Source organism: Cebus imitator, unplaced genomic scaffold, assembly GCF_001604975.1.
Source record: "Cebus imitator isolate Cc_AM_T3 unplaced genomic scaffold, Cebus_imitator-1.0 Scaffold294, whole genome shotgun sequence".
Lineage (NCBI taxonomy): Eukaryota > Metazoa > Chordata > Mammalia > Primates > Cebidae > Cebus > Cebus imitator.
In genome coordinates this window covers 2527783-2548425 of record NW_016107609.1, presented here as the reverse complement: position 1 = coordinate 2548425, position 20643 = coordinate 2527783, and the positions used below count along the sequence as shown (strand labels likewise).

Genomic DNA, 20643 nt, shown 5'->3' with positions numbered 1-20643 from the left:
ATTGAATGAAAGAATGTGTAAATGTGCTTTGTAGGGTGTGTGTGTGTGTGTGTGTGTGTGTGTGTGTGTGTGTGAAACAGGAGCAGCTCTTAATATCCTCGCCTAGCCTTGTCTGTGGTGCCCACGATGCTATACTACCTCCTTTCTACCCTCGCCCTGAGTATTGGTCCTAGGTAGAAACAGGTGAATATACTGAAGGCAATAAGAGCCTTCACCAGGCTCCTCCCAGTCATATCACGAGGTGTTTGTGGCTTATTGACTAACACAGACCTCATGCTTTTCTGAGAATTGCCCTGTGAACACCTAGAAAGAATTATGGTTGTGAAATACAAATGTAGTATTTGCCTATATTTACGGAAATAAAAGTACATGACAGAGTAGATCACAAAGTGATCTTTAAGTCAGAAAGCAACCTCAGCTGAAATAAATGCATAATTATGATTTGATTTCAGAAGTGGAAACATGACCGGAGTTCTTGCACCTACCGATTAGTCCAAATTTCTGTATTGTTGAAGCTACAGCGGAAGTGGGGGTCTGCTGTGGAAGTCAGGAAAAGCACAACAGAGCAGGGGTCCCATCCAGGGAGCCACATCGATGGCTGTGGGGGGCTCCACTTTGCTTTTGGGGTGGGGCCCCGTCCGTGGGTGGGACTGTGGGATGATGAGGGTTGTGCTGTGCTGGTTACCCAGTGGTAATTGCTAAGGAGCAAGCAGCACGTAGATCCTCCCCGTCATCAGGCAGAGCTCTTCAGTGAGGTGGGTTCAGGGAGGGCTCTGTGCCTCTGCTCAGCAGAGCTGCAGCTGCTGCCCAGCTCTCAGGAGGCGAGCTGGACACCCTCACTCGGCTGCAGGATCAGGGACAGAAAGGTTCAACCCTGCCTGAGCCATGCCAGCCAACTTCACAGAGAGCAGCCTCGATTCCAATGGGACCATGCAGATGCTGGATTCTTCCCCAGTGGCTTGCACTGAAACAGGGACTTTTACTGAAGTGGTGGAAGGAAAGGAATGGGGCTCCTTCTACCATTCCTTTAAGGTAAGTTTCCTGCCTTTGACTCTGAACACTGACTTATAATAATGAGACTGGTGGAACTTAAGAGTGTCAAAGTATCCTAGCCAGTATCGTGAATGAGTATTGTTTATATTCTTTACTAAAAAGGATTTTGAAAAGTGTGAAGTGCTAAAGCAACAAGCTTTAGTGTGCAGAGACCTAGATTATAGCGTCTTATGAATACAGGTGGTGTTTTTCTTTCTGATGCTGCTGGAAATGTGTGAATCATGAGTAAAATTTATGAGTGGATGATACGTCCCCTTTCCTCAGGTGAAAGCACTTTTAATTAATCCTGTAGCAGTACTTGAAATGTCTGTTTCTAGTAGGGGTTAGAGCTGTGAGTTTTTTGCTAGGAACCCCAAGGGTGTGGAAAGCTCACAGTCACCAGGGCGGTGACTGATGTGATGAGAAACAGCATTGAGTAAGGCAGGAAGGACGACACTTTCTTTGATGATCCTTTTCATTAAACATCAGTGAGAAGCAGATTTCTTTGAGGGTAGCTGATGATGCCACTATTTGCAAGAAGTTACCTCCTAGAAGACAGAGTTTGGTGAGTTTCACCTTCAAAGTATCCAAGGGCCACGCTGAGGAAGGATCCTCATTAAGCTAATACTGTATTGTTTCCTATTCTGCAATAAGATCTTGTGGACAGAAATGAACCACGCATCTGGGAAAACAACAGTTTCCTGCTTCTTGCATCAGAATGCTTGGCTTTCAGGTTATTTCACTCCCTGCCTAATGATATGTTTAGTCATTGCAATAATTCACAGGTCTCAAACTGGTCCCTTTCACTAAAGAAAAAAATACTTTGAGAAGATTCTAGTTGTTGCTTTATTGGGTTTTGCTGTTGTGGTTAATCCTCTGTATGTTCTTGAAATGACTTGGTTTTTACACAACGAGGAAGCATTACTGTAACATCCAACTCCCTACCGGAAGTGTGTGAATATTTGTGAATATTCAGAATAAAACTTTCAGTAGAGAGCTGTCCCAGGAGTCAAACTTACACTTCAAGGGCTTTAAAGACCCTGTAGCAAAGCAGAGCCTGAGCAAATCACTCCTCCAATGGCTGCAGTGAAACCCCGTCCCTTGGAATCACCTCCTAATGCATACACATAGCCCAGCTGCACAGCTCCACGATGTAGCATGGAAAGTGAAATTAGAGTTTGTTGCCACTTAATGATGACTGAATAATCCCCTCTATAAAATCAGCCTGCAGACCCAGAGAGTCTGTCTTGTCAGGCTTTGTGCACCCAGGAAGCACAGGACTCCACTCAGTATTGCTGCCTGAGTGGCTTCTTTGATATTCTTAGAACACAACAGCAAGCAGAATGGAGACAGGCCCTCCATTGCAAAGGGGATAATAATCAGCAATAAGGTGGTTATTCTGAGACTCAGGCAAGAATCAATCTCAGCTGAAGTCCCATTTGCCATTTTTTGAATACAGCACCTACAGGGATGTTTGGAACATGCGAACAAACAAATCCTGCCTTGCTCTCTATAAGTGTTTGTCCTCTCTATCCTAGCAACCTTATCACCAGACACTAAAGAGAATCACAGCGTCTTTATCTGATTCCTATTGATACATTTGCAGCAAAACAGCTGGACCACTGGACAAAGAGAAAAGCAGAGAGGAATTGTGTCTGGCCAGGAGCTTAGAATGCTCAGATTCATTATTTGAGAGACATGTATTGACAAACACTGTGATTATTAGTTACACAGTGATGAGTGGTGGTATTTGTGAGAACTTAGCTTACATTTCTTAGTAACTTTTTTCTATGATCCCCTTTGAGCACAAGCAATTTGGTAGCATTGTTCGTACAGAAATAGTTCTGATGCACGCCCTTGTTCACTGCAATTCATTTTATCCGACATACTTCTGGAGAAGAAGTTCAAAACCATGCCCCTTTTGCTGTCTCCCAAATGTATCCCTTTAATCCTCATTGCCTTTATTAAAAGCACTAAAAAAAAAAAGCATAAAAACAAAAATAGCAACAACAGTAAAAGTCACAAAAATAACAGTAATAGCAACAACCATACATCTCATTTGTTTTGGGCATTCTTGGTGCCAAGAGTCTTAGCAAGACTGACTTAGCAAGTGACTTTCTGTGAAGCATCTAATTCTCACAATCCATGGTGTATCTTTCCCCCTGGACCTGCCTTCCATCTTCATCTATTTATCTCAATTTTATCCACTCTTTAAAGCTCAGCTTGGGTTGCTTCTTCCATGAAGCCCTCCTTGACTCACCCCTCCCTGAGCTTCATTAGTGTCACAGACTATACCTCCCTTCTTGTGACTGAATGCAACTCTGTCTTAAACTACTGTTTCCATATGTGTTGGGTGAACGTGTTAGAGTCCTCAAGCTCCTTGAGTAAAAGGAATGCCTTATATTTGTTTCATATTCTCTCCCAGGACCTACCACTACGCTAGTCATACTCAACAAACATTGACTTAAAGTGTGGTGTGTTTTTTTTTCTGTCAACTACCAACATTTTGTCAAATAAGCATGATAAAGCTTGTATTCACTGTGACAGAGATGGGTGGGGGCTCTCATTAACCCCGATTCCACCCCTCAGCCCCTACCCTGCCCGGTCTCTATTCTCACCCAGGTCCCTGTCTGCAAGCCTGTTCAATTTGTCCCTAATCCATTTCAAAGACAATGAGACCAGGTCAGTTCTAGATTCCAGTGGCTGGGGTATGGAATTAGCTGAGGCACCATGAGCTGGTACCAGTAGGTGGTCTAGCCTTGGGGAATCCATCTGTAGCACACAGAAGCCTTGTCTTGTCTCAGCTGTCTTGCTCAGTCCACATACCTGGGCTTCTGACTTAGTTTCCCATCTCACATTCTAGTTCTTATCCTCTGAACCCCAAAGCCCTTTCGGAAGGAGACAAAACATCCCTGTCTAGATCTTACTGGCACTTCCTTCACAGGCTTAGAGCCTGTTCCTTCCTCCCACCTCCCAGAAGAATTTTAGCTTCTGCTCCCACCACTCTAACCTACTCTGCCTTCCTAAGCATGTTAGGCTCTTGGAAATGAGCAGGGAGGTCTGGAGTGGGTTCACCCATCCCATCCTCTACATGGGCCTTGCGTAACTAGCCCTATGTGGTCTTGGGTTCAAGATTCTCAGCTCAGCCCCTGGCTCCCTTCACAGTTTCCAATTTCTTGTACTTTCAAGATCACATCCAGCTCACCTTCTCAAGACCTAGACCTTGGAATTAAGGGATTATATGGGCTTCAAGAAATCTACCGGAAGTTTTCAAGGGAATGGGAACTAGCTTGAAAACTTCTGGTAGATTCTGGGAACTGAAAAATGGGTATTAGACAAATCCAATACCCATTTGTCAGAAAATGAATGAGGTATCTGAATATAAGGCTGTCCAAATGCAAGGCAAATACAAAATTCTTCACACAGAAAGCCCTTAATTTTGCCGGTGAATTCACCAGCAGTTTCCTGAATCTCTGATTCTTAATAATGAGAAACCTAATTAGAAGTAACTGGAAGGGAGACCTGTCTGAATTAGTGAATTACCTTAATTACAAAATAATGTGAATAAAACTTGGTTTTATTACTCATAGGTGAGGGGAGAAACGGAACCAAGACTGTTAAATATCACATAATAACAATCTTTTGTAGTGCCTCCTTCCGTGGGTAGTTACCAGTGATATGTGATTAGTCTATTGTTTATACGTTAATGGTTTCTTCTAAGTGCTTCAGGGTGATTGGACACAGTTTGTTCCCTTTGTTTGTACACCCTCCCTGCCATGCTGTCTTACTGTTAATTTTCTTAACACACTCTTCCTCCATTAATATAACAAAAGCAAATTTCAACTCAGTGCACGTCCCAATTATCTCACACTGCTTTTGCAGAGCTCAAATTAAGACTTAGGTAGACTGTGCTTGTTTTCACTACATTTCGGTTGGCAACTCATTTCTAAGACCTTATTCTACCTACTAAGTACTGGCTTTTTCACCTATGACTGTCATCTCAACGCCTCACACCTTTCCAGGGCTTGCTGTTCTCCCTGCCCTGGCCCCAGGATAGTGTCGGTGATGCCCTTCCTGGAATCCAGAATCCCTCACGTCACAACCTCCTAACGCATCTCCTGCAATTTGTAACAAGGGGTCTTACATTTAAATCATGCATTTTTAAATTTTTTCTAATTAGTCTCGCTCAGTTTGTTTAATTTGAGTTTCTACAGTTGAATACTGTGGCTGTACCTAAGGGAATTAACTACTAGTTTTGCTCAGTTAAATCATTATTAAAGATATTATTCCTTCCTGCCTGTTCTGCTACCCAGACCTAGCGCTTCGCTTTCCAATCCCTGACTCTGGGTAAACTCTACTGTGCAGTGTGTCAAATTTCACCCCCTGCAAATGAGAAAGGCTGAGGATGGCATGTAATTTCCAAACTGTAGACTCTAGTATTTGAAAAGGAAATCTTCCTCAGCTAAATTTCTCTTTGCATTACTAATACATCTGATGGCAGGAAGCATAATCTTAGTATCTTAGTGAATTCAGAATAAATCCAGTCATTGCAGAGCTTTTCAGCTCAGGAAGAGTTTTCACAATTTCTGGCTTTGGGAAGGCCTCTATCTCCAAGGGCACTGCTTCTGTATTGTGTTTCTCTCTCTCTCCCCACTCCCCCTCCTCCCTCCCCTCTCCCCCCTCTCTCTTTGGGGGAGGGGATGTGGGGGGATAAGAGGTGAAGGGACTTTGATCTAGTGAGGGATCTGAGCAAGTTGGCATCAGCTGAAACAAGTCTCCTCTGTCCCTCAGATGTGGTCTTCCTCGTTCTGGACTTTCATCTGGGTTGCCGGCCGACCTGTGTCAGGCCCACACTGCTTTCTGGGGTAGTAGCCCTTGGGCACGTTCTCTCCTGGTACAGTGTGCTTGAATCCCCTCTCTCAGTCCTGAATAAATTTCTGCCTCCTTACTAGGAATAGAAAGTTTGACTGCTCCCAACTCTGGGCTGCAGAAAACACAATGGAGTGTCTCTGGCCCTCTCTCATGCCATGTAGCCATCTGCACTGTACAACTCCCACCTCATGATACATGGCAAAATCTGGGAGACTGTCCTTCCCTGGTCTCTACACAGTAAGTGGACCTCAGCACCCTTCCAGTCCTGTGCTCCCCAAATGTACCAGTTGTTCGCTCTTCCTCCCCTTTCTCCTGCTAGCCCTTGGAGGGGGCAATCCAATACCCATTTGTCATTGTCTCAGTTGTCTCACATCTCCCCTGGTATCCAACACCACTATTGCACCATCTAGCCCTTCCATCTCCCTCAGCCTCTCCTCTGTCATGGGGAAACTGATGACACGGTGTCCCTCCAAATTTATTATTCCAAGCTTTCTGTTCTGAATGCTCAAAAGTCACACCCTCTTGCAACAGAAAACGCCATTTCTCCTCCAGCTGTTTAAGATAGCCTTGATGAGGTATTTCGAAAACGTGGTGCTGACTTGCTTCTCTGTCTGCATTGATGGAATAAAGAGTGCACTCAGAGCAGTGGGGCTGCCTGGGCTGGTGGACAGTGTGTCAAAGAAGTGGGAAGAAGCACATCCATTCATGTTTCACAACGTCACTCTGCCATCCTTGAAATAATCTCCTGCTTATGAAGTGAGTAAGAATGTTTCAAGCCATACACTCGAGTAGATACGAAATCTAACCCGGTTTCTCTTAAGAAAACTGAGCTTCTCTCTGGACTTCTCAGTGCCCCAAGTAAACTCAGGCTTTGGAGCTTTCTCCATCATTTCAGTGAGGTAGCGTGGCTCAGAGAGCAGGCTTTAGAGCCAGACTGCTGGGGTCAAATCCCAGTGCCACCACCATCTAGTGGAGTAATTTACATCTAGTGGACTTTGGGTAATTTACTTCCATGGGTGTCTCAGTTTCCTCGTCTAACAAACAAAGCTAATAATTTCATGGCCTTTAGAGAGTTGTTGTAAAAAGTTAAGTGACAGAATGTTTGTACAGCCTTAAAGAACAGCAAGCGGCCCACAGTAGCGTTCATTATTCACAGTTAGAGTCCCAGGAATTCGTCATTCCACTCTTTTCTCAAGACAACTACTGAGAGGTGAGGAGGCAGCATTATCTGTAATGAAGTATTGGAAAATGCTGAGAGACCACTGCAGGTGGAGGCACTTCAAGGCAGCTTTAATACGCAGGTAGTCCTCAAACAATGGTGGTAAATTGAGCTGTTTCTTTTTTTTCTTTTTTTTTTTTTTTAAGACCATGAAAATGTAGAATAAGAGAGAGATATAGAGGGAAAAATTCTATTTCTTACTTTATCATCCTGATATTATGTCTCGCTATTATCTAGGCAAACTTAATGGCCCACAACATGAAAGGCTATTTGCAGAAAGAGCAAATTATGCCCTATCTGGAGAAAGAAAGAAGTGGCTTCTTTGGTAAAAAGATTTTCCAGGCCACAGATGGCAAAATCACCCAAGGTCATGAGGAAGTCGTAAGGAATAATCAAGGTTCTTGTTTGCCCACTTAGGCAATATTGATGGTTGCCTAGAAATGATAGATCTATTGCTCTTGTCAGCACTTTACAGTTTGCAATATGATTTCACATTATCACATTTGAACCTCCCATCAGCTCTAGGGAGATTTAAAATAGCATTCTTTTTCTTTAACCAGATATGAAACTAAAGTCTGAGAGAAGTTAAAGGTGTAAACTTCCTAAAAGTTAAGATAAAATAAAAATAAGAAAGAAAAGAAAGGGGATTCTGAGCTGATTTTGGTCAGGATAGGTTAAGCTCTGCAACAGTAAAAACCAAACTCCGAATCTCAGTGGTGTAACACACCAGAGGTTTATTGTTCCCTCACATCACAGTAGGAAACAGGTCAACTTGTAGCTGTATCTTCTAGAACAAGTGGCTTCCAGGGGAGATGACAAACTTTCTCTTGTTGGCTGTGGCTTGAAAGGACATATGACTTTGACTGAGTTCTATTGGCAAGAATTAGTTACTTTGATGGGCAAGAGAAACGCCCCCAGGTTGGGGAACATAATGCATGGCTTTAAAGATTTGATCCTTGCCTTCTGGCAGATAAAACCCAAATCCTTGGGCATGGCCTATTTGCCTTTCACATACTGACCCCAATCATCTTCTCTTCTCTCTTCACATCCTGGACTATGTTGATTTGAATGTCTTACCATAGTCCGAGGATACAAGGTCCTGTTTACCTTTGCTAGAAATGCCTTTCTCACATCTTTTTCTTCTGATCGCCCTCTAAGCTCACTTGCCTCCTCTTCTGGGAAGCCTTCAGAATCATTTAGTAGTCCAGCATCATCAACCTCTGTGCTCCTAAAGCACTTCGAATCTCCGTGTAACACGGTTCCTCTCTTAACATGCTTGTTCACCTACACATCCCCCCACACATACACAGCCATGAGCACCTACACATGGACACATACAAATACAGTGACAGACACACATGTGCACACACACACACAGAGATTAGATGTCAGTTATTTAGGGACACCATTAAGTCCACTCTCCCTAGTATGGTGACTGACACAGAGCAGATAAAAGGTCGATAAATGTGTTGTTGAATGAAAGAGTATCTCAAGAAATAATCTGTAAAACAAGTTTACTGCTAACATGTCAATAAGTTCATATGAATGAATTTAGATAGATGGAGTCTTAATCCTTATTCACTACCCATTTGGCTTGAATTTATAGGTGCCATAATTTAGGGAATTCCTGACATCATAGTAAGCCATGTTATATATTATTTAGTACTGATGAGAATAATGATGATGCTATCGGATTTTGGGGAGCACCAGTGGGATGGTGAGTGGAGGCACTATATGAGTCTGGAGAAGGGAAAGGGAAAAGGAATAGGCTTCTGTAACCGAGGATGCCGTTTGGTGGAAATAATACTTGATTTCAATTGCCATCTCACTTTCCCAGCTAAGTATTCACTGTCCTAGTCTCCCTTGTAGTTAAAGGCAGCACAGTTTGGGACGCTTAATTGGAAGTCTCTGAGATTTCTAACAAAGGTTTTTCCTTTTCTGATGAAAGTGGAAAAAGATAGGTGGCATTTTGATTTCCGCCCCCCACTTGAATTCAGACACAATGCATGGAGCTACAGCAGCCATTTTGTGACCACAGAAGAAAGCCAAGGAAATCTTAGTTGAGTTCAGCAGCAACATATTTTCAGATTTCTTATATGGAAAAAAAATTAAATCTTTGTTTAAGCTATTGCTAAGCTGAATACTTTCCTAATTGATATAAATACTAAGTGTAATATGACGTTGATAGTATTGAAGCCAAGGTCCTAAAAAGTTGCCCACAGAGAGTCAAACAGACATTGCAGATATTACACATTTGGAGGGTACAAAGGCTGGCTCTACCCATGGTTTCTGTACTGTTATTATCTAGATTGCAAAGAGGTTGAATTGATTCTCATAAACACTGTTCAGACTAGATTGTACGGTTTTGAGTAACAAAGAAAGTAAAAGTTTCTCCCCCTTCTCAAAGAAAAGGGCCTTAACATTTGTCAAATGATTTCTACATTCCAGATAATAACAATTCCATTCACTTATATAATTTTATGAAAAAGTACTAAAAGCATTCTAAAACATCAGCTCAGAAAACTACCTAAAACATTTGCCCATTTATTCATGATGGCTAAAGAAGAAGATTTTTTTTTTATTCTCCTCCAAAAAGCATAAGGAATCATATCCTTTTCTGACACCTTAAAACATCCAAGGAAAATGTGAGCTGGAGCCATGGCTCTGGACTTGGCAGCCGGTGTTATGCTGTGGGACCCTAAGCATGTCACAGGGCTGCTCTAGCCCTAGGCATTTCTCCTTTGGGTTCAGAACAATGACCACCATTCTGCTTGGATGGTGAAGTAGGAATGGATCCAGTTCTCATGTGGGAGGAACAGTTTTGAGAGACAGGAGAAGGGAGGTAGTCATGGAGGAGTTCTGCTTACTAATCTGTGACAATCCTGTCCAAGCCCAGAGAAGGTGGGAGGTAGGGGAGGACTGATGCTCTTCACCCTCGAAGGCCAGCCTTCTGGACTCTCCATTCATCCAGCTTCTTCACCCTCCTGGCCTCTCCACCTTCCTAATTGCTCCATTTACTCAAATTCTCCACTTTTCCAGACTCTCTACCCTCAAAGACTCTCCACCCACCCAGACTAGTCACCCTTTGCTAAAGATAAATAAAAAAGAAACTTCCTGGGACTCTTGACTCCTTCTAAAGACAGGAGTAGGTGGTTGTAAAGGAATAAGATGTAATCATAACTTTGACAAGACTCACAAGAACCCTGATGAAGATTCCCTGCCCTCTCACAAGTCTCTCCTTTCCCAGCCTTATCTGCTTGCCCTCATCCTTACCAGGGCATTCAGCTTGGACTTTGCATCCTCAATTTTTAACAAACATTTCTTTCTCACCCTTTTCCACAATCCCTCTTTTATCTCATTAAAACTCCTTTCTTCAATAAACCGATTCCAAATATTAGCAAAAATAAAAAACCCATTCTAAGTAAAGGAGTTCTGAGTTCTGTCCCTCAAATGTCTCTTCTAATACGCCCCCCCAACCTGCCATGGCTGTTTGCATTTTAAAAGAAGCCTTTGCTTAATGTAAAATAAACTCCTACTCTCCATCCCCTGGTAGAGTCAGGGGCAGGGACTAGGGCAGAGTCTAGAGGATTCTTGGAGTTGCCTAAAGAACCCACAACTCTTCTGCTGGGCTAGAGCCACGATTCACCCAGGCCTCTGAATCAGCCCCAAGATATCCTGCAGCACTCAGAATTCCACTCACATATAAATATTGTGTTGGCACAAGGAGCATTATTCACAAGTTATAATTTAATAAAAAATGAAAGGGAATATTATGAGTGCTCAAATGCAGGTTTCTCTTCTTTCACCTATTATTGTAGACTCTAACCTTTGGCAACACAGAACAATCCATGCAAATAGAAGATATTCTTTTGACTAAGCATAAATTTATTCCCTTTCCAATGCATTTAGTCCCTTTTGAGGATTTTTTGGCCTTGGTTAAGATAAAAATGCAAAGAGTATTCAGGAACACAGAAACTATTAGCCTAAAATAAAACTTAGAATAATGTAATGAATGCAACTCTGCCAGGCCATTCTGTCTTTTCTGTTGATTTGGTATATTCGTTCCTTAATCAGGTTAAGCTAGTTTATGCTAAGGAAACAAGTAACTCGACATTCTCAGTGGGTTAAATCATAATGTTTCCATGTTTCCTACTCATGTCCCCTGTCCATCACAGGTTAACAGGGGGCCTCTGTGTATTGTAATCTCTCAGGGAACTAGGCTGATGGAAGCTCCATGTCAACACAGCCTTCCCTAATACTAGAGTCAGGAGAGAAAGAGCTAGAGAGATACAGAATAATGAACCTTGCCCTGGTTCTCATAAGCTTCTGCCCAGAAATGACACATATGACTTCCGCTCACTATTCACTGGCCCAGAAATGACACATATGACTTCCGCTCACGATTCCTGGTCAAGTCTGATATCAGCAGAACAAAGAAGCATAATCCTCCCTCTGGGAAAGGCAGGGAATATTGGTGCTCAGTGATGCCTAATGCAACTCCTAAATCTCTGAGACAGGCATTATTCTTTTTGATTTAGAGAGAAGAAAAGTGAGACTCTGAGAAGATAAGACCACAAAATAGTTAATAATCCAAAAATTTGAACCCAGATATGGTTCTAAGGCGCATGCTCCTTCTACCATATTAGAAATTCTCAAAGGCTGTTCCACAGAACTCTAATTATGAGACTTCTTCAGCAGTTGTCAGCAGAATGTGAAACAAAGAACTTCGGAAGCACCATATATTATACACCATTATATACTTAGAGGATGCATTCACCTATTTAACTCTCTGAGAAGTCTTACAGTAAAGAAACTTGTTTAATTCTTTAAAATACATTTTCCAAATATATTTGACCAGAGCATTATAATAGTACCTCTAATAATGACCATGGCACACACTTCAGTATAGAGCCATGATTCACCCAGGCCTCTGAATCAAACCCAAGATGGCCCCACAGCACTCGGAATTCCACTCACATACAGATATTGAACCGAAGTGTTCACACAAGGAGCATTATTCACAAGTCATAATTTAATAAAAAATGAAAGGCAATATTGTGGTACTTTATGTGCTTTCCCGAAAAAAAAAAAAAAAAAAAAAAAACAAAAAAAAAAACCTAGCAGATAACTGAACAGAACTACCCCTTTGAGCAGATGAGGCCCAGAGAGGTAAAATTACCTCCCAAGGTTACAGAGCTGGTAGATGGTAGAGTCAGGACAAAAACTATAGTCTCTAAATATCCAAGTCGGAGCTTCTGCTCAGCTTTTGAGAGGCTCATGAAAAAATGAAAGTGCTTTATAAACTGGAAAGCACTATTTGAATTTAAGACAGCATTAATTCTCTAGGCTAAGCATTACTGAAATACGTAGAATACATGGAAATACATGTGGTGCTTCAAGATAGGAAGATTAAATTTTGTGAAGATGTCAATTGTCCCCAAATTAGCATATAATGCTTGAAACAATTGTAATCAAAACTTCAATGTGATTGTTTTAAATTGATTAAATAATTTGAAAGTTTTATGTAAAAAATAGGTGAAAAAAGCTCAGAAATTTGAACACAAACAACTATGGGGAAGAAATACGTCTCCCTATTAGTTATTGATAAATGTATACCCACAGTAAGCAAAGCATTACAGAGCTAGCAAAATAATTGACAGATGAATCAGTAATAATAGTTTGCTCTGAAAATAAAGTCCTGGTCCATATGTAAGGTTAATGTTACAAAGAAATTACCAAAATTAGTAAAAAAGGAACTAATATTTTGGCAAGGAAAGTAGAGGGTGAGTGGGTAATGGTTCTTATATAAAATTATAAGATAATCAGATGGATTGTGGAACTATATTTTTACAAAATAACTAGAAGAATTACATAATGATGACACTAATTTTAGGATAAGCAAGTGTTATTCAAGCCAAAAAACAAAAATTTAAAGGGAAACAATATTATTTGCAATAAAAATAAATATATAATAGCTAATAATATATACAATAATTACATAAAAAATATTACATGATTAAAGTCCTTAATATATAAACAGCCCCTGAGGGAAAATAAATGATATTTCTAATGGAAAAATGGGCATGGAAAATAAAAACAATTTTAGATTAAATACAGAGTTAAAAATATATAAAAAATATTATTAGTGGTCTGAACAACACAAACTCAATGCATCATAATATGAAACATATCAAATAAAGATTAAAGGAAAATAATATATAAAGTACATAACAGTTCTGTGAAACATAGGAGAGTAAACCAGAACAATATAACCCAATTTTTCTGGAGAGCACTTTGGTAATATACAGCAAACTTAAACAATATATTCAGACTTTGCTTAGTAATTCTACTTGTAGGATTATACTGTAAGTATACTAAAGAAACATTCAAAGACAGAAACAAAGACTGCATTAAGTTGCTTTATTAAAATGTAAGTTTCTGACAATGGAATAATAAAATTATCACATAACCATAGAATGGAATATTAAGGAATATTATGCAACTACAACAGCCATTTCTCTTTGTGTACTGTTAAAGTTTTTTAAAAGCATAATAAATACAATATATTTTGAGTTTTGTATATACTCATAAAATATAGAAGAAACAAATAACAAGATGGAAAAGTAAGAAATTCTCTCTGAAAGTTATTTTGCAGGTTACTTTTATGTTGTATTTGTGTAAAACTTTATTTTCTAGAGTGAGCACATATTACATTTATTATTCTAAACAACAAAATAACCATGTAAGATACACCATACAACTTCTCAAATAAATTTTCTGCATTGTGTTTCCATGAGAGTAAATAGGACGAGTCTATTTACTCTGCAGAAGCCCAGAAATGAATCCAAGTGAGGGAGGCTTGTACGATCCCGAGAGCACATTAAGGGACCTAGAAATGCAGGCAAGGGAATAAGACAGCAAATGAAAACCAGAGCAGATGACTGGCTATATGAATTGAATGCATACCAACTTATTAGCCTTTTATATTTTGCTAGCCAACCACCCAACTTAGCTGCACCAAAAATGAAGCTTGCAAGAGTAGTAATTCCAGACTCTGTAGCAGTAATACTCTTGTGGAGCCTCTCTCATGCCCCCTCGCCTACCTGTTTTCATCTCCCAGGATGTTCAGCTCCGTTCTCTGGTCCTTACATCTGCTTCTGCTCATCCATGTGTTCACTCCACCTAGTTTCTTTCAGCTACTTGATTTTTGAGCCTCCCAGGTGGATTTTAAGTATCAGGTTCAAGCCAAGGTGGATCTTCAGGGGAAAGTTTCTCAGACACTTTCACTTTTTATTAGCACCTCCAGAACAGAAAACAAATTCCTGTAGGTTTATTACTTTAATTATGTAGATTATCAGGAATAACACATTCTTGGTATTTTTATTATATAGTAATTACTTTGGTTTCTACGACACAGTAAAGATTTGGACTTAATTTACTCAAATGTTAGTTTTTTGTATTTCAAGAGTCTAGAGCTTAAACAGCAATTTAAATGTTAATCTCAGTTCTTGTTACATAGCCGACATTTCATTCGTTTATTCAGCAAATATTAATTACTGCGTAGATTTGAAGCCCAGTAGGATTCCAAATGATTTTTAACATCTGTGGTTTGCTATATTATGGGAATTTAAATGGAATTCCAGAATTTAATTGTTTCAAAACTTTCAATATATGCTATTAGTGGTTACTTTGGAAGTCCTTGTGATCCAAGAACAAATCTCAAGAAGAGATTCACACTAAAATGAATGCAGAACATTGGCATTTCTGTTTCTGGTGAAATTCAAGGATTCATCAGTAACCAGAACACTGAATTTGAAAGTAACACAAATGCAGTCCCACGTGCCAAGTCCTGATTGAAATGGGAACACTTAGGATGTGGGAGATTAACATTGTTAATAAAACGTGATCTACGACCCATGGTACCGATGATGAAAACTCCAAACCAATAAGTATGCCTTTCAGGTCAGAGTAGAAATGACTAATGCAGTTATTCAACAGGTCCTGGAGACTTAACTAAGAAATCAATGTTAGGCAGTGATCCGGAGTCTACTGAATTGGTTTCCTGTTCAGTCCCAGTCTGAAGGTGCTAGTATTACATTCCATCACTTGTAATGATGGTGTTGAGAGGTAAGGCAAAGGCAATTCAGGCAAAAGCAACTGAAGATCACAGATGGACAGGAGTCTCTCCTCTTGACAGCACATTCTTCTAAGTTAGGGCAATGACGCAGGCCCTGTACCTTGTCCCATTATTAAAATAATTGGCTTTTAGACTGAGCTCCAGCTTCTCATTGCAAACCTTTTCCTGCTGTTACTACCTCAAAAGTGCCTGGATGGCCACTATCTGTCCTCACTAACCTGCAGTTCTCCCTCTGCTGTCACTTATGCTGTTGGCAGGCACCCTGCTTCTTAGTTCGGCTACTTCTACTCATTGTTTCAGACTCAGCTCACATAACAGTCTCTCTAGGATATACCCATTGACCAACCACGGTTGGTATATCCAGCCTCTCACAAAGTTCTAGTGCATGTTCCTTATTTGGGTTTCTACAACACCTTTATCATAGAAGTTCACAATGAAAATTTTAGTCAATATAACTGCCTCCACCATCAGACTAGAGGTTCTCCTCGTCTTAGCCTCTCTTATATCCCCAAAGTATATTGAACGTTGATATTAGATTCTCAAAAATGTTTATGGAATTTGATTACATACCAGATTACAAACCAATATAATCATGTCTCCAGCTCCATGATTTTCAGGACAGCTTCCCACTTCTGGCCTGAGTATCATTACTACACCAACATGTAAGCCAAGGCGCTCTCCTCAGGGTAAATCCCTCTGGTATACTACATGGGAGTTCACAGAATGACTCTCAGTTCACAACTACTTGGACAATCGTGATCCACAGTTCAACAGGTCTAGGCTTAAACTGCACGTCCCATCTCATCCACGTACTCTATTCTTCATGCAGGGGGCCTCTGTCAGCTTGTCTTGCCAGTCTCCAGACAGGTTTAGAGGCACTGCAAAGGGTGCAGTCTCCATCCCTGTTCTAGACCCTTGTTAAAGTGATATGAAAAGCCTTACAATGGTATTAAAACTTGAGCTAACAACCAAATTTATATGTAGCATTATACAGCTTTCTTATGTTTTTGTGATTGATTTAAAAATCTTGTCATACATGTTTTCATAATTGTTATAAACGATAACAATCCTCGGTAATCTGGGATGGAATCCCCATAGTTCATAGTAAAACAGTTAGAAAATGTGAATGCCAACAGGAGGTCATGATGACAATAATTCAACTGTATTTGCAAGCATGCCTCCCAGCTGAGTTACTTGGGAGTTGGTGGCAGGGGAGTGGAAGAGAGACAGATTTTAAAAAGGGGCATCATCAGAAGGGGATGGCTGTTGGGGAGGATGGCAGACCCTCCTGAATGAGCCCAGTCCTACCTTCAGGCCTCCTTGTTGACCTTGACAAGGTGGGACAAGATAAGGGAAGAAGCTGGAATGACCTCCTGAATGACCGATTACCAATTGTCCGGTTACTGCCCAGGGGTCACCACATCTTCACAATGTGTCTCATTCTCCAAGTCCAATTAAGCAGCTTCAGGAACACAGAATTTTGCTATCTGCTCCTACCTGTTTCACAAAATCAGGTGCCCATGTATGTCTCTGTGTTATACTGTGACTGATCTCTAATAAAATTAGAGATTTTCGATATTTGCACTCGATATTACCAATTCACCTAAGCAAGTTAATGAGGCTGTGAGTAGACTCAGAGCCTGGTGCTGTGAATGATAAAAGCCACACAAGTCTCAGGGACAGGGGAGTAGCATTTCATTGCCTTCTCAGTGAGAAGTGACACCAAATCACTGAAACTGTTTTTCTGATACTTTATTTCCTATCTTGTCAAATAGAAGATATTTGCTGCTTCCTGTGTTGAAGATATTCATCTTCAACATCACATACATAACAACCTTCCTAAGAAAAACTTTGAAAACATGAGGGCACTGTAAGCTTTGTGACCCCCAGGATAGCTGACATAGCTGCATCCTGTGTGACATTTATCACTACTGTCGTGTGAAGGCCACATGTTGCTATAGAGTCCCTCCATTCCTCCAATGCATGGACCCTACGCTCACTCCTGGGGAAGACAGTCATGAATCCAACCCAACCCTGGAAACCCAGCTTCAGACAAGTTTTGGCTCGGAAAGAAAATGAAGATTTGTCTCCCCCTGGAAAATTGAAAGTAAATGAGGCAACTTCACTATCTCTGAGCCAAAATTGGGGCAGAAAAATACGACAGTAAGCAGGGCATGGTCTTTCCAGTTAAGCAAAGCGACATTCAAATCCCATCTGCATCACCTAATGAGCCAGTAACCCAGGTAAGTAACTTCTCTGAGCCTCATTTCCCTACCTATAAGATTGAGGACAGTGGTATCTTGTTGGTCAGGTTTTGATGGTTAAGTGAGCAATATGTAAGGCTTCTCAAATGATGTGTGGCACATGGCAATCAATTAAAATCATTTATTGTGCAGCTACCATATACGTTACAAACTCAGTAGGTCATATACTGGATTAAAGTGATTCACTCAAATTATTTAGTTCCCTTTCACCCTACAATTGTTAAAGATAGTTAGGCTTTTTGTCTTCCAGTTTCCAGCACCTCACTGAAAAAGGGGATCATTATTCCTTGGATCTGGATAAATCCAGACTAGCCTGACATATCCAGAATCAACTACAGTAACTAATATCTTCTATTTCCTGAGATAATTCCCATTTCAAATGACCTTTCTGTGATTCTTGTAAGCATCCTTGCACTTGTTATCAACTATGTTTCCATCTGACAGATATTTATTAAGCACTTTCTATGGACCAGACAGATGCCGGAGTTGTGACTCAGACTTAGTGCCTGCCAACATGGGCATCCTTTTGGCTCTGTAAGCATGTCTTATGGAGCCACAGCCCAGATATCCGCCCTGTGGCAGCACCACCATCATCAAAGGAACCTGTAATTCATCTCTCAAAATCCCAGTTTGCAATTCTCCAAGGCTCCAGAGGACTGATGTCATTATGTACCTTGGTTAACTTGAGGTTAAAAGCCAGTCAGTCATGTGCCACCAACCATGTAATTGAGCTGAGAACAGGTCAATCTTTAGTTATTGAAACATTTTAAAGACACTTCTTATTTCCACTCAGTATTTGACCATCTGGCTGGAATTTTGCCTCACATCACCACTAGGGGGCATTTTATGCCCAACTATATTCTGCAATAGTTTGGGGATGGTGTTGGGACACCAACAGCACAGTGTGGTGGGGGGTGGGTAGGGAGAGTGCTTCTTAGGCTCAGTGAAATTCCAGTAACTGTGCTGAAAGCAGGATGAACAGGGTGAATTCAAGCACCACTTTGAAAAGGTAGTGAGTTAGTTATCACCCTTCAAATGTGTGTATGTGGTCCACAAACCTAAGGAAGGAGATAAACCCATTTTCACTGCATATCTACTATGTAACAGGCACTGATCTAAAAATCTCCATCATCTTATCTACCTGTCACAACTATCCTGAGATATAGGTTTTGTCTTCATCCTCATTTTACCAATAAAAAGGTCAGATAGTTTATCACTTACAACCTATCACACAACCAGCAAGCAGCAGAGACTGAGTCTAGGTCAGGTTGATTTCAAAGCCTATCAGCTTTTCTTCCATGAGGCTCACCTGGTTGTGCATATTCTCACTCCTCTGAAATTGTTTCCTGAATCCCCATTACTATCACTCTCCAAATTATCCTAGGATTTGTGTGTGTTTCTGTGTGCCTGTGGGTGAGGAGGAGGACCTGCACTCATAATAAGGCTGTGAATAAAACAGCATGCAGCTGAGTGTTTTCATACTTAATGACCCTTGTAGTAGTCAGTGAAATGGGATTTAAACTTGACTGAGTATAACTTACACACTCAACATGTTTTATTCTCTTGTAGCACCAAAACCTTACACCGTGTCTGGCATATGGTAGACTATTAATAGATGTTAGATAATTTCATAAACAGATAAATAAACACAGCTCTTAGGAAGACCCCAGAAAGTATTTGTGAGGTAGGGGGTGCTTCTTACGTCCGGAAGTGTCCTAAAGCCTATGAAGTAAGGTGAGATTATCTTCCAATAGAAAACTCCAATAGATGTGGAGGCGGGGAGGGTATAATTTATAGAACTTGCTCAGCCTGCCCTCTAGACATCAGCCAATTGAGGGAAAATAGACCCCAACCTGTTTACAGAGCTCCTTAGACTTACCACCCCAAAGCACAGTCCAAGAAAAAAAACCCAATCCAAGCGATCACTGACTCACCAGCCCCAGAGGCTGACTTCCAACACTGTCACATCAAACCAGGGTGATTTGATATACAGTGCTTGTCACTCTGAACTTTCAACAATGCAGATCTGAGCCCTGAGACTACTTTGAAGAGACTGGATCCCTCGGTTCTGACAGTACTCTACAAAGATGAAGAAAGCAGTTTACTGCCCACTGGGGACCAGTGGCCTCTTCCATTAGAAAGAAACTTCATTTCTGGAAATGTAAACATTGCTGGGCAAAAATGCCGACTATCTGTGCAAAGCAAACCATTGTCCCACTTCAGCATTGATTTTCTGGAAACACAGCCTGCCTTTACTTACATAATGAAAGGGGAACAGAGAGAGAGAGAGTCTGGAAACGTAATGTTGACTTCCAATGCAAAACTATCCTGAGTTCACTTAATGTTTTCTCTTTTCAATTCTCATCCAAAAGGCTGTCAGAATGTAATTTCAGTTGAAAAGACTTCCATATCAAAAGTAGAAAATAGGGAAGGTTGATGCCTTCCCTATTCCCTTCCACCTGCTGGAAAACCGGAGGCATGTCCAGGAGGTATGGAGCAGGTAAGATGTTCTGAGAGAAGGGCCGACAGGCACCTCTGCTCTCTGACATGAAGTAAAGGTCTTTCTGGGGCGTCAGCAGAAAAGAGACCAACCCTGGGGGATTCCATTATACAGAGTCCAGCCCACTGAGGCTGGAGCCACCTCCAATGAACAAATTTCTGTGGGAAGTTCACTGATTGCTACAGACCTCACAGAAGAGGATTGTGGCCAGCACATTCTCCCAGTTAAAGGAAGGTGGACAGCTAAGTAAACTTGGGCAAGACCATGGATGGCGAAGGTGAAGACAGAGCCTCAGTATGGAAAACAGTCCTGTATCTACTGTCTTCCTCACATCCCACCATTGCCTCCTCCTTTGGCTGCTCCCAGGCATCATTCTTGCCTCTCCCACCACGGAGACCCGGATTTCCGATCTGGTAAAGAAACATCACAAGCAGTTTAACTTTTCTCTTCCTTCTTCATTCAAGAATGAAAGTGTCCAACAGAGACCAACATAGTACTGGACAAGTATGGAATAAATCATCCCCCAGCACCATCCAGGCTGTGAAAAAATGCTGGACATGATACAAGGCTTTGCAATTCTTTTTTTTTCAAACAGGAATGTATATTTAAAATATTAATG

The 20643-nt window shown here is 41.0% G+C and overlaps 1 protein-coding gene across 3 annotated transcripts in view; it reads left to right on the top strand.

Moving 5' to 3' along the window:
- Nucleotides 1–690: 690 nt before the first annotated feature.
- NPSR1 (neuropeptide S receptor 1) overlaps nucleotides 691–20643 on the top strand; it is a 179713-nt gene continuing 159760 nt past the window's right edge. For all 3 annotated transcript variants that reach the window (XM_037729120.1, XM_037729121.1, XM_017502228.2), the window contains exon 1: nucleotides 691–1032. In XM_037729120.1, coding sequence (XP_037585048.1) covers nucleotides 886–1032 — 147 coding nt within the window. In that variant the 5' untranslated portion in view covers nucleotides 691–885. The remainder of the gene's footprint in view (nucleotides 1033–20643) is intronic.